This window comes from Oncorhynchus gorbuscha, linkage group LG15, assembly GCF_021184085.1.
Source record: "Oncorhynchus gorbuscha isolate QuinsamMale2020 ecotype Even-year linkage group LG15, OgorEven_v1.0, whole genome shotgun sequence".
NCBI lineage: Eukaryota > Metazoa > Chordata > Actinopteri > Salmoniformes > Salmonidae > Oncorhynchus > Oncorhynchus gorbuscha.
Window position 1 is genome coordinate 53,267,240 of NC_060187.1, and position 14,256 is coordinate 53,281,495.

General features: G+C 41.7%; 1 protein-coding gene across 1 annotated transcript; it reads left to right on the forward strand.

Moving 5' to 3' along the window:
* Positions 1–1,520: 1,520 nt before the first annotated feature.
* LOC123997269 (RRP15-like protein) lies at positions 1,521–12,979 on the forward strand. The gene is made up of 6 exons (XM_046301427.1): positions 1,521–1,636; positions 2,268–2,602; positions 2,827–2,924; positions 5,791–5,981; positions 11,665–11,681; positions 12,413–12,979. Exons 1-6 carry the CDS (start codon positions 1,588–1,590, stop codon positions 12,569–12,571), a joined length of 849 nt encoding a protein of 282 aa, XP_046157383.1. The 5' UTR covers positions 1,521–1,587; the 3' UTR covers positions 12,572–12,979.
* Positions 12,980–14,256: the final 1,277 nt, after the last annotated feature.

Here is a 14,256-nt window from a genome sequence, read left to right on the forward strand (position 1 = left end):
ACACAGGAGGACCTCAGGTAAAGTGGCATGTGAACACAAATGGTAAATGACACTCACGCCAATAAACAGCACACCAGTGGCACACAATATCAGTAACAATGGAGCTGTAATCATAGTTCAATGTTCATAGTTAAATTCACAGTAGATGTACAATAACTACTCACTTAGTAATGTTAAATAGTTAGGTTGCAGCTGTGACAGTGACGACAGTCGCACCTGATTCCAATTTACTGACTGTAAATTGCTCTCAGTAAAAGCGTCTGCTAAATGACCACCATGTAAATACAAAACTGAACACTTGCAAAGCACTCTGGGTATTTTTTTTATGTGCTCCAGCCCTTAACAAAACCCAATTTTGTCAGGCAGGACCAAATCGGAACCAACCCTAGGCAAGTCTATGTTTGGGCCAAATCAGGGCCGGTCCAGACCGGAGCAAATCTGAACCAAACAACGTCTGTGGTTATAGTCGTCTATACATTTTCTCACATGTTCACAGTCCACCGGTTTAAGAAAGTACAAAACATAATATATGTTTACGTTATTAACCTACAGTGCCTATAGGTGCCTATACCCCCCTGGACATTCACATTTCATTGTGTTACAAAGTGGATTCAAATTGATTTACATTTTTTTTTTTTAAATCATGATCTACACAAAATATTCCAAGCAGAAACATTTTAAAGTGGAAAAATTATTCTAACATAGAAATTCATAAAAAGATAAAACAATAATACATATTGATTGGATAAATATGCACCCCGAGTCAAAACATGTTATAAACACCTTAATCAGTGATTAAAGCTGTAAGTCTTTTTGAGTAAATCCCAAAGAGCTGTGCACATCTGGATTGTGCAATATACTTGACAAAATTGTGTGTGTGTGTGTTTGGAACAGTAAAGGACCCTCAGGGTGGCATGCAGGCAGTTCTTTTTGTGTAGCTAAAAATATCACGGAGTCAGTCAAGTCAACCCATAATCATTTTCAGTCAAGTTACCCTAAAGGTCGGCAGATGGCGATATTGAAGTATGCTATACACTAATATCCCTTGTGGACTGGCTTCGTACATAAAACATTCTCCATTTAGGCTGCATACGTTCTTTATGAAACACAATTTTCCACCACCATGCTAGAGTGGCTAATGCTACTTCCTGATGTTGCACCCCTCGTTCAGCCAGGGGTAAACAACAGACTGCTGCAACCTGAATGGCTGAACGCGATTCGCAACATCCGGATTCCTAGGCATTAGCCACTAGCAAGGTGGTGGAAATGGTGTTTAGCACTAGCACATTAGCAAGGTGGTGGAAATGGTGTTTCATAAAGAAAGTATGTATATTTTACCAGCTTTCACAGCTTTTTTTCTATAAAATTTAGGTAAGGAGGAAAATCAACGCCTTTGTAGCCAGAATGGAGAATGTTTTATATATGAACCGGTCCAGTAGGGATACAAGTGCATGTGTTCCCTTTGGACGGTAAGAGGAAACGGCTCAATATCGCCATCTGCCGGCCTTTGGACTAATGTCATGTCAAGTGGGAACTTTTTACACGGAACGGAACTTTATTCACGGAGTAGTTTCAGTGCTGCACAATATGGCATCTGTGGAAAAAGCACATGTGGAGAACTCAGCAGGGATATTAGGTACACTAATTATTTTTCTTAGAATTGTTCAAAAGAAGTAGCCAGCTAGCGAGATGATTAACCTTGTATCGTTTGTCTCTCCCAGACCCAACAGATGGGACTCAAGCTGGTAGCTAGGTTAGCTATAGCATTGGCACTAGCATGATCAGATAATATATGTCTGCACGTTAGGCATAGTTGGCTAGCGTTAGGTATCTAAAAAGTTACATTTACATTAAACCCTATGAAGTTAAGTAGGCAGATCAACTAACTAGCTAGCTACAGTACTTGCTTTCATTCGTCTTCACTCTGCTTTTGAAACGTCAAATGGCATTAACGTTAGCTAGATTATGCGATGTAACTTGGCTAGCATATGGAGCTAACTTAGATAATTGGTTGGAAAGCTGTCTGTGTAAGCCACACATTTGATCGAATCAATAGTTAATGTAGTTAATAGTTAATGAATCAATAGATTGTAGCTAGTGTTTTACAGAGAAGCATGAATAATGATAATATTAGAGGGTGTTAAATGTCTATTAGGTTAAGCTAGATATGAAGTGGCAGAGCTAAATTGTTTTGAATTTGCAACCGATTAGGCCTAGCTATTATTTGTATGAGACAATATGATAAATGCCTTGTTTTCACACATCAGACGAGCCCCAGGAGGACCACAGCGCTGAGAGTGATGATTCTGACAGAGGGAGCGATGGAGAGGGATCAGAGGATGGAGGAAGTGAAGAGGAGGATGGAGAGGGTGAAGTGGAACAGACTGCGGATGGAGGGAGTGAAGGAGAGAGAGAAGAGGGTGAAGGCAACAGGGAAGTAGACGATGTAGACACCAACCCCAATGCTGGATGGGCGGAGGCCATGGCCAAGATTCTGCAGAAGAAGACACCGGAGAGCAAACCCAGCATCCTGCTGAAGAACAAACAGCTGGACAAAATGAAGGAGAAGGAGAAGAAGGAGAATCTGGAGAGGAAGAAACAGGTACTGTGTGTTTTTTCATGTCTGTAAATGTTTGTGTGCATAGTCCTACTTGTTTGTTTTTGGATGTACCTACCTGTATGTCAATTTCTTGCTTTAATGAAAACCGGTCTTAAACTGATGCTGGTTATTGAAATCAGATAGATGATAGCCTGAAATCAATTCAGCTGGAGTTGACTTGTATGTATGTATGTGCGTGCATAATTACTTTTTTTCCTGGCTGACAGACTGATAAAAAGCGAGCATGGGAGATGATGTGTCGAGAGAAACCAGACTTAGTAAAAGACCGAGAGAATGAGAGGAACCTGCAGAGAGTTGCTACCAGGTACATACACACTTGTGTGCCGCTTACAAACCTACGGTGCCTTCAGAAAGTATTCACATTCCTTTACTTTTTCTAAATTTAAAGCCAGAATTACAGGTTTTTGGTCTCTACAAATTAATTTAAAAAATGAAATGCTGAAATGTCTTGAATCAATAAGTACAGTGCATTCGGAAAGTATTCAGACACCTTTACTTTTTCCACATTTTGTTACGTTACAGCCGTATTCTAAAATATATTAAATATAGTCCCCCCCCCCTTCAATCTACACACAATACCCCATAATGACTGCAAAAACTAGGTTTTGATTTTTTTTGCGAATGTGTATATATATCTTTTTTTTAAATGCAGAAATACCTTATTTACATAAGTATTCATGCCCTTTACTCAGTACTTTGTCGAAGCACCTTTGGCAGCGGTTACAGCCTCGAGTGTTTGGTAGAACGCTACAAGCTTGGCACTCCTGTATTTGGGGAGTTTCTCGCATTCTTTACTGCAGATCCTCTCAAACTCTGTCAGGTTGGCTGGGTAGCGTCACTGCACAGCTATTTTGAAGTCTCTCCAGAGATGTTCAAGTCGGGCTCTGGCTGGGCCACTCAAGGACATTCAGAGATTTGTCCCGAAGCCACTCCTGCGCTGTCTTGGCTGTGTGCTTAGGGTTGTTGTCTTGTTGGAAGGTGAACCTTCGCATCAGTCTGAGATCCTGAGCGCTCTGGAGAAAGGTTTTCATCAAGGATCTCTGTACTTTGCTCCATTCATCTTTCCCTCAATCCTGACAAGTCTCCCAGTCCCTGCCGCTATTTAACCTTTATTTAACTAGGCAAGTCAGTTAAGAACAAATTCTTATTTCCAATGACTGCCTAGGAAAAGTGGGTTAACCCCCTTGTTCAGGGGCAGAACATTTTTTTTGTCAGCTCAAGGATTTGGTCTAGCAACCTTTCGGTTACTGGCCCAACACTAACCACTAGGCTAGCTGCCGCACCATGCTTCACCGTAGGGATGGTGCGAGGTTTCCTTCAGACGTGATGCTTGGCATTCAGGCCAAATAGTTAAATCTTGGTTTCATCTGACCAAATAATATTGTTTCTCAACCTTTAGGAGCCTGTTGGCAAACTCTAAGTAGGCTGTTTGGCCGGGCGGCCAGCTCTAGGAATAGTCTTGGTGGTTCCAAACTTATTCCATTTAGGATTGATGGAGGCCACTGTGTTATTGGGGGGCCTTGAATGCTACAGAAATGTTTTGGTACCCTTCCCCAGATCTGTGCCTCAACATAATCGTGTCTCAGAGCTCTACATACAATTCCTTTGACCTCATTGCTTGGTTTTTGCTCTGACATGCACCGTCAACTGTGGGACCTTATACAGTGTGTGCCTTTCCAAATCATGTCCAATTAATTGAATTTCCCACAGGCGGACTCCAATCAATTTGTAGAAACATCTCAATTTCGAGTCTCAGCAAAAGGTCTGAATACTTATCTAAACAAGGTTTCTGTTTTTGCTTTGTCGTTATGGGGTATTGTGTGTAGATTGAAGAATTTGTATTTATTGAATCTATTTTCAAATAAGGCTGTAACATAGCGTGGAAAAAGTCTAGCGGTTTGAATACTTTCCGAATGCACTGTATTCAACCCCATTTGTTATGGCAAGCCAAAATAAGTTTAGGAGGGAAAATGTGCGTAATGAGTCGCATGATAAGTTGCATGGACTCACTCTGTGCAATAATAGTGTTTAACATAATTTTTGAATGACTACGTTATCTCTGTACCACACACATACAATTATCTATGACCTCCCTCAGTTGACCAGTGAATTTCAAACACAGATTCAGCCTCCGAGACCAGGGAGGTTTTCCATTGCCTCGCAAAGAAGGGCACCTGTTGGCAGAAGATGACTTTTTTTTAAGCAGACATTTAATATCCCTATTGGATGGTGTATCAATACACCAAGTCGCTACAAAGATACAGGTGTCCTGCCAGAGAGGAAAGAAACCGCTCAGGGATTTCACCATGAGGCCAATGGTGACTTTAAAACAGTTAGAGTTTAATGGCTTTGATTGGAGAAAACTGAGGATGGATCAACAATGTTGTGGCTACCCCCACAATACTAACCTAATTGACAGTGAAAAGAAGGAAGCCTGTACAGAATACAAATATTCCTAAACATGCAACCTGTTTGCAACAACACACTAATACTGCAAAAAATGTGGCAAAGCAATTCACTTTTTGTCCTGAATACAAAGTGTTTGTTTGGGACAAATCCAATACAACACATTACTAAGTACCATGGGGCATATTTTCAAGCATAGTGGTGGCTGCATCATGTTATGGGTATGCTTGTAATCGTTAAGGACTGGGGAGTTTTTCAGGATGAAAAAATAAACAAGAATGGAGATGAGTACAGGCAAAATCCTTTCCACCAGACACTGGGAGACAAATTCACCTTTCAGCAGGACAATAACATAAAACACAAGCCCAAATATACACTGAAGTTGCTTACCAAGAAGACAGTGAATGTTCCTGAGTGGCCGAGTTAGTTTTGTTTTTAATCTGCTTAAATCTATGGCAAGACCTTGGGGTTGTGTGTGTAGATGGGTGAGGGGGGAGGCACTTTAAACCATTTTGAATTCAGGCTGTAACACATGGAATTCAAGGGGTATGAATACTTTCTGAAGGCACTGCATATCTCTTAATGATGATAGTGCCTACCAGATGAAGATGGGGATAACAAAATTATTAGATCGGGAAAAAATATTGTGCATTATATGATTTAAGCTAAATATAAGCATCACTAAATATTACAATTAATCTTAAAGTGAATTAGCTTGAAATTCTACCTGAAAAACAGTGTCTTGTGTGTACCTCTCTTCACAGGGGAGTAGTACAGCTGTTCAACGCTGTGAGGAAGCACCAGAAAACAGTGGATGAGAAGGTGAAGGAGGCGGGCGGCTCGGAGAGGAAGAAGGCCAAGCTCCTCTCCTCTGTTTCCAAGAAAGACTTCATCAACGTGCTGCGGGGCACAGAGGGGGGGCAGCGAGGTCGTCATCAAGACAGAGAGACAGACGGTGAGTTTCATCCCCCTCTCTCTCCCACTATTGATATGTTGTTTTCTTCGGGCAGGGGTTAAAGTCGTCATGTGTGGTCGTCGCCCCCCCCCCCCCCCCCCCCCCCCCCCCCAAGAACTGTCCACATTTATTTTTTCTCAGCCAACAAGACAAGTAAAACCAACATTAAAATCACTAGCCTATGTCAATTTTCTATACCCTATAGTAATGAAGTTAACCTAATCTATTGGTTAGCTTGTCGTTCTGTGTGAGAAATAAACATTTGAAACAGACTCTGGGACAGTTGTGGGACGATAGATCCCAAATTCATACAACCACTACACTATTTTTTTTATTTTTTTAAGCAACAGATCATTTCGATAAACTAGGATTTTTTACATTATAAGCAATGCGCACACGGCAGACTTCGCAAATGTTCCAATATGTTCCGAATGTTCCAACCCAAAAGTAAAGATGCCTTCATAAAAAATGGCTTGAGTAAAAGTCTAAAAGTATTTAGTTTTAAATCTACTTCAGTAGCAAAAGTACATGTAATTGCTAAAATATACTTAATAGTAAAACTATTAATTATTTAAAATTCCTTATTAAACAAACCAGATAGCAAGATTTTCTTGTTAATTTATTTTTACTGATAGCCAGGGGCACACTCCAACCTACACATCATTTACAAACTAAGCATAGTGAATCTGCCAGATCAGAGGCAGTAGGGATAACCAGGCATGTTCTCTTGATTCATTTGTGAATTGGACCAGTAAAAAGTACATTATTTTCTTTAGGAATGTAGTGAAGTTAAAGTTGTCAAATATAAATTGTAAAGTACAGATACCCCCCACCACCACAAATGAAAACGATTTAAGTAGTACTTTAAAGTATTTTTCCTTAAATACTTTGTACCACTACCAACATGCAATTAGCAGGAATACACAATGCACATGAAAGCGGTTTCATGTGACGGAGATGAAAATATCCGTTACAAATGTAGAAAGCATGCAACAACTTGCATGGGTTGCTAATATGACTAGGATTGTTCCTTTGGCTAATTAATAATGAAAGAAAGTTTATTTGAAAACCAATAGAACATGAGAGAAATGCTGTTTTCAGTGGCATATGAAGAAGTGGGTCTGCTTTTGGTAAGGCTTCTTTGAAACAAGTTAAGACATGCCTCATAAAATAACAAACCATCTGTTTTCTTTTTTAAATTACGTTGATGGTTAAATAGTTTCAAAATGCCAATTGCTGAAACAGTCAATGCACAGCAATTATGGGAAAAGCACGTTTGAAAGCCCAAATGATAATTTTTCATGTTAATTATTATTAATAATAACAATCAGGATGTGTCCAATGGGGTAAATGCAGAAAAACAAACCCCATGCTTCAGCCTATGTATTTATATCCACTATGTCTCATCAGTTGGGCTACAGGTGATAATGCTTATTGCTAGTAGCACATCTGATAATATATACCTTTCATGCTCAACTTGGGACCTCTAAGCCAGTTCCACAGCTTTTTTTCATTGTTCCCCTCTAGTCGAGGACTGATTTTAGATCTGGGACACCGGGTGTGTGCAATTAATTATCAGGTAGAATAGAAAAACAGCAGTCTGGACCTCATAGGGTAAGAGTTGAATACCCCTGATGTAGACAATGCATGGTCCAATATAAAAATATTTTTTTACTAGTATGTTATTGGGCTTATTTATTGAAGTGAAAATTATATTTTGGATGTGGTCATCATAATTTTATTTTCATTCGTTTTGGGTAGAATGTCCTTTTAAAAAGTCACCAGAACTGAGCTTGTCAATTATCATGGGGAGGACACTGGACCCCCTAAACAAGGTGACTGGATACATATACAGCGGCAGGGACTGGGAGACTAGTCAGGATCAAGGGAAAGATGAATGGATCAAAGTACCTGCTCCAGAGCGCTCAAGACCTCAGACTGGGGCGAAGGTTCACCTTCCAACAGGACAGCGACCCTAAGCACACAGCCAAGACAATGCAGGATTGGCTTTGGGACAAGTCTCTGAATGTCCTTGAGTGGCCCAGCCAGAGCCCGCCTTGAACCCGATGGAACATCTCCAGAAAGACCTGAAAATAACTGTGTAGCTATGCTCCACATCCAATCTGACAGCTTGAGAGGATCTGCAAAGAAGAATGGGAAAAACTTCCCAAATGCAGGTGTGCCAAGCTTGTAGCATCATACCCAAGAGGACTTGAGGTTGCTTCAACAAAGGACTGGATAAAGAATCTGAATACTTAAAAAATACTTAATATATTTTTTTACTAGCAAACATGTCTAAAAACCTGTTTACTTTATCATTTTTGGGGGTACTGTGTATATATCGGGGTGAAAAAAACAATGATCAATTTTCGAATCAAGCTGTAACCTGGAAAATGAGTTATGAATACTTGCCGAATGGCCTGTATTTATTGAAATATAGGGCTACAGTTCTTTCAGGAAGACCCCTTGACTTTATCCTCATTTTGTTACGTTACAGCCTCATTCTAAAATGGATTAAATACAATGTTTTTTTTCTCAGCAATCTCCACACAATTCCCCATAATGACATATATCTCATTTATCTAAAAGAAAAAAATGAAAAACCTTATTTACATACAGTCAGAAGTTTGGATACCTTCTCACTCAAGGGTTTTCCTTTATTTTTACTGTTTTCTACATTGTAGAATAATAGTGAAGACAAACTATGAAATAACAAATATGGAATCATTTAGTAACCAACAAATCTAAATATATTTTGGATTCTTCAAAGTAGCCACCTTTTGCCTTGATGGCAGCTTAGCACACATTCTCTCAACCAGCATCACCTGAAATGCTTTTCCCACATATGCTGAGCACTTGTTGGCTGCTTTTCCTTCACTCTGCGGTCCAACTCATCCCAAACCATTTCAATTGGGTCGGGTGATTGTGGAGGCCAGGTCATCTGATGCAGCGCTCCATCACTCTCCTTCTTGGTCAAATAGCCCTTACACAGCCTGGAGGTGTGTTTGGTCATTGTCCTGTTAAAAAATAAATTGTATTCCCACTAAGCGCAACCCAGTTGGGGTGGCGTATTGCTGCAGAATGCTGTGGTAGCCATGCTGGTTAAGTTTGCCTTGAATTCTAAATAAATCACTGACAGTGTCACCAGCAAAGCACCATCACACCACCACCTCTATGCTTCATGGTGGGAACCATACATGCAGAGATCATCCGTTCACCTACTCTGCTTCTCACAAAGACACCGCAGTTCGAACCAAAAATCTCGGATTTGGACTCATCAGACCAATGGACATATTTCCACCAGTCTAATGTCCATTGCTCGTGTTTCTTGGCCCAAGCAAGTCTCTTCTTATTGATTTCCTTTAGTCGTGGTTTCACTATCCAACGTGGGAGAAAGCGCACTTGTTATAAGATAATATTTTTATTTATTAATGTTGCAGCATGGACTGTGGCATCCCCACAGCCTCCAATGGATCAGTCCACGGGTGTCTTGTACACCATGATTTTTTATGTTTTTTTTTGCTACATCTCAACTTAAGAAATATCGGTCGACCAAACAATCAACCAGTTGACTAAATGTGGTCAGCCCTCTTTTGCAACCCAATTCACCTGGTAAAATAAGTAATAAATTAAATAAACTATTTTAGCTTGGATATAGCATGTGATAAGTATTTTTTTTATTTTCTTTAAAAAAAATCTAATAATATATAATAATAATATATGCCATTTAGCAGACGCTTTTATCCAAAGCGACTTACAATCATGTGTGCATACATTCTACGTATGGGTGGTCCCGGGGATCGAACCCACTACCCTGGCGTTACAAGCGCCATGCTCTACCAACTGAGCTACAGAAGGACTCTCAAGCAAGAGGGTACTTGACTGAAGTAGTTTGATATGGTGGTAGTTATGGTGCAGAGATCCACTGTGTTGATTGGGAATGGGAAGATGGCCGTAAAGGGGAACATAGGCCAAATCCATCTCACAGCATCTGTATAAATACACTGATCAAAATAATAAAGGGAACACTTAAACAACACAATGTAACTCCCAAGTAAATCACACTTCTGTGAAATCAAACTATCCACTTAGTAAGCAACACTGATTGACAATAAATTTCACATGCTGTTGTGCAAATGGAATAGACAACAGGTGGAAATTATAGACAATTAGCAAGACACCCTCAATAAAGGAGTGGTTCTGCAGGTGGTGACCACAGACTACTTCTCAGTTCCCATGCTTCCTGGCTGATGTTTTGGTCACTTTTGAATGCTGGCGGTGCTTTAACTCTAGTGGTAGCATGAGACGGAGTCTTACAACCCACACAAGTGGCTCAGGTAGTGCAGCTCATCCAGGATGGGACATCAATGCGAGCTGTGGCAAGAAGGTTTGCTGTGTCTGTCAGCGTAGTGTCCAGAGCATGGAGGCGCTACCAGGAGACAGGCCAGTACATCAGGAGACGTGGAGGAGGACCGCAGCAGGAACGCTACCTCTGCCTTTGTGCAAGGAGGAGCACTGCCAGAGCCCTGCAAAATGACCTCCAGCAGGCCACAAATGTGCATGTGTCTGCTCAAACGGTCAGAAACAGACTCCATGAGGGTGGGATGAGGGCCCGACGTCCACAGGTGGGGGTTGTGCTTACAGTCCAACACCGTGCAGGACGTTTGGCATTTGCCAGAGAACACCAAGATTGGCAAATTCACCACTGGCACCCTTTGCTCTTCACAGATGAAAGCAGCTTCACACTGAGCACATGTGACAGAGTCTGAAGACGCTGTGGAGAACGTTCTGCTGCCTGCAACATCCTCCAGCATGACCGGTTTGGCGGTGGGTCAGTCATGGTGTGGGGTGGCATTTCTTTGGGGGGCCGCACAGCCCTCCATGTGCTCGCCAGAGGTAGCCTGACTGCCATTAGGTACCGAGATGAGATCCTCAGACCCCTTGTGAGACCATATGCTGGTGCGGTTGGCCCTGGGTTCCTCCTAAATGCAAGACAATGCTATGTGGCTGGAGTGTGTCAGCAGTTCCTGCAAGAGGAAGGCATTGATGCTATGGACTGGCCCGCCCGTTCCCCAAACCTGAATCCAATTGAGCACATCTGGGACATCATGTCTCGCTCCATCCACCAACACCACAGTTGCACCACAGACTGTCCAGGAGTTGGCGGAAGCTTTAATCTAGGTCTGGGAGGAGATCCCTCAGGAGACTATCCGCCACCTCATCAGGAGCACGCCCAGGCGTTGTAGGGAGGTCATACAGGCACGTGGAGGCCACACACACTACTGAGCCTCATTTTGACTTGTTTTAAGGATATTACATCAAAGTTGGATCAGCCTGTAGTGTGGTGTTCCACTTTAATATTGAGTGTGACTCCAAATCCAGACCTCCATGGGTTGATACATTTGATTTCCATTGATAATTTTTGTGTGATTTTGTTGTCAGCACATTCAACTATGTAAATAAAGAAGTATTTAATAAGAATATTTAATTCATTCAGATCTAGGATGTGTTATTTTAGTGTTCCCTTCATTTTTTTGAGCGGTGTATATAGATAGACACAATTGCTGCCCTTATTTGTAAGTCGCTCTGGATAAGAGCGTCTGCTAAATGACTTAAATGTAATGTATAATAACAGCAGCACCATAGGGACAGTCTGTTGACAGACATGTTTATATACTAACAGGGCCTCTGAGCTTCAGGGTTAGAGGGTCAGTGTTATTGCTGGGCTGGCACTGGGGATTGAAGGGCTTAGATTGATGTCAATCCCCAAACTACCATCTATTATGTCTGGAATAAATTTCCCAAGCTCAAACAGGATTTTTTTCTGTTGACAAATTTCAGATTTTAACAGTAATAAACTGCGTAATGTATAAGGCAGGTCTGTAATAATTGCCATCAAAACAGCTTATTTAATAGCATATAATTTAATAAATACTCTCTGGAGTGTCCTGTTGTCTTAAGTGTAGTTTCCCCCGATGTCCACTTGGTGGCACCGTTGACTTTGGGATGTTGTGAAACATTCTAGGAGACTATTGTTATGATTTCGTATTTATTTTATTTAATCTTCATTTAACTAGGCAAGTCAGTTAAGAACAGATTATTATTTACAATGAAGGCCTATACCAGCCAAACCTGGATGACGCTGGGCCAAATGTGTGCCACCACCCTATTGAATTCCCAATCACGGCCGTTTGTGATACAGCCTGGATTCAGGGTGTCCGTAGTGACGCCTCAAGCACTGAGATGCAGTGCCTTAGACCACTGCATCTCAGTTGATGAGACTGATGAGTTGGGAGTTATAGTGGTGGTCTATTCCTGTGTTTGACCATACACCTGAAGCGGAAATATATTTGATATAAGAAACAGATCATTTATGAATAATAAGTACCATCTTTGTATAAAAAAAGCAAATATATTTTGTTTGTGTATAGACTGGCAGGGAGGCAGAAGAGAAGCCAGCTTGGAGCGTGCTGAGAGATGACTTCATGATGGGCGCCTCCATGAAGGACTGGGACAAGGAGAGCGACGAGGAGGGGGACGAGGAGGAGGCACCAGGGGGTGCAGAGGACTACAACAGCGAGTCGGACTGAGCAGACAGGCCCATCTGTGTAAGTATGTGTATGACTGAGCACACTCAGGAGTACAGAAGACCGTGCCTTTTGAGTCCACTGTGAGGAATGGAGCTGAAGGGTCCTGCATCGCTGAGATCAGCTCAACCCAGCCTCCCTCTCCTCTTCCCACAGAGGCAGCCCTACCAGGCCCAAAGACTCCTCTTTTGAATGTTCTATATGGAACCAGGAGCTGAAGAAAGACTGGGGTCAAGGTCCTGTTCTGGCACACAATTATTTACGGCAGGATCCCTAGTTTGTTTAATGCTGGTGCTCTCTGGCTTGTAAATGTCCCACTGAACATTTTTCTGTCTGAACTCTGTTGTATATAGATCTGTTTTTTCATAACAGTTGCATGTCCCTCAATAAAAAGTCAGTTGATAAACATTTCCTTTTTCAGTTTTGTGATTCGTTTGTTATTAGTTCTAATGTAGCCTTTCACTGAATACTGATTTAGTTATATTACTAGTTATAGCACTAGTTTATCTAGACTATCAATGTGTTTATACACTGTGTACAAAACATGCACAACTGCTATTTCCATGACAGACTGACCAGGTGAAAGCTATGATCTCTTATTGGTGTCACTTGTTAATTCCACTTCAATCAGTGTAGATGAAGGGGAGGAGACGGGTTAAAGAAAGATTTTTAAGCCTTGAGACAATTGAGACATGGACTGTTTGTGTGCCATTCAAGGGGTGAATGGGCAAGACACAAAAGATTGAAGAACTGAAACACTGCTGGGTTTTTCCCACTCAACAGTTTCCTGTGTGTATCAAGAATGGTCCACCACCCAAAGGACATCCAGCCAACTTGACACAACTGTGGGAAGCATTGGAATCAACATGGGCCAGTATCCCTGTGGAATGCTTTCGGCACCTTGTGGAGGCTGTTCTGAGGTCAAAAGGGGATTGGTGCAACTCAATATTAGGAAGATGTAGTTAGTGTTTTGTACAGTATCTAGTTTATTTCATCAATTATATATACTGTATATATATTTGTATGTTCTGTGGTTGTAGTTATCATATGACAAACAAAATACATGGTAGACATGCTCCCTGTCTGTCAGAGAATGTGAGATGTGCTACTTATGACCCCTCAGAGAGGAAATGTGTGTGTGCCAGAGAGCACGGAACAGCTGCTGACATAAAGATGCTGTCCCACTACATAAACTTCTCGTTTTGTGACGCTCACCCCGTTTTACACACTGCTTGCCTGTGTGTGTCTACTGGACAGTTGTCAAGGTGACTGCCCTCGCCTCAAAGTGACCCTGAGTGCCAAGTTGATGTGGAGACTGCCCAGTGGCAGTTTTTCTGACTCTTCTCTTTCTCTCCATTTCTTCTTTCTTTCTTTTACTCCCTCTTCCTGTCTGACCCATGCCACACACATACAAGTAGTGGAAATATTTGCAGAGCGCCCTTATCGCCGCAAGGAGAATGCCGCCACGACTCAGCCGGCCTGTCTCCACTGCGTAGAACGCTCATTTGTCATGGCAACACTTGTGACCTGCCGCTATGGAATGCCAGGGTTCTCCTGGCTCTGTTGACACACTGCTAGAGAACCAGCCTGCTATGTCATCTCATCCTCTTCAGTCTATATGGTATTTCCCTCTGTCCCTCTTTATTAGGTCCAGCTGTCCCTTTGTTGCTCTAACCTGGGCCATGTTC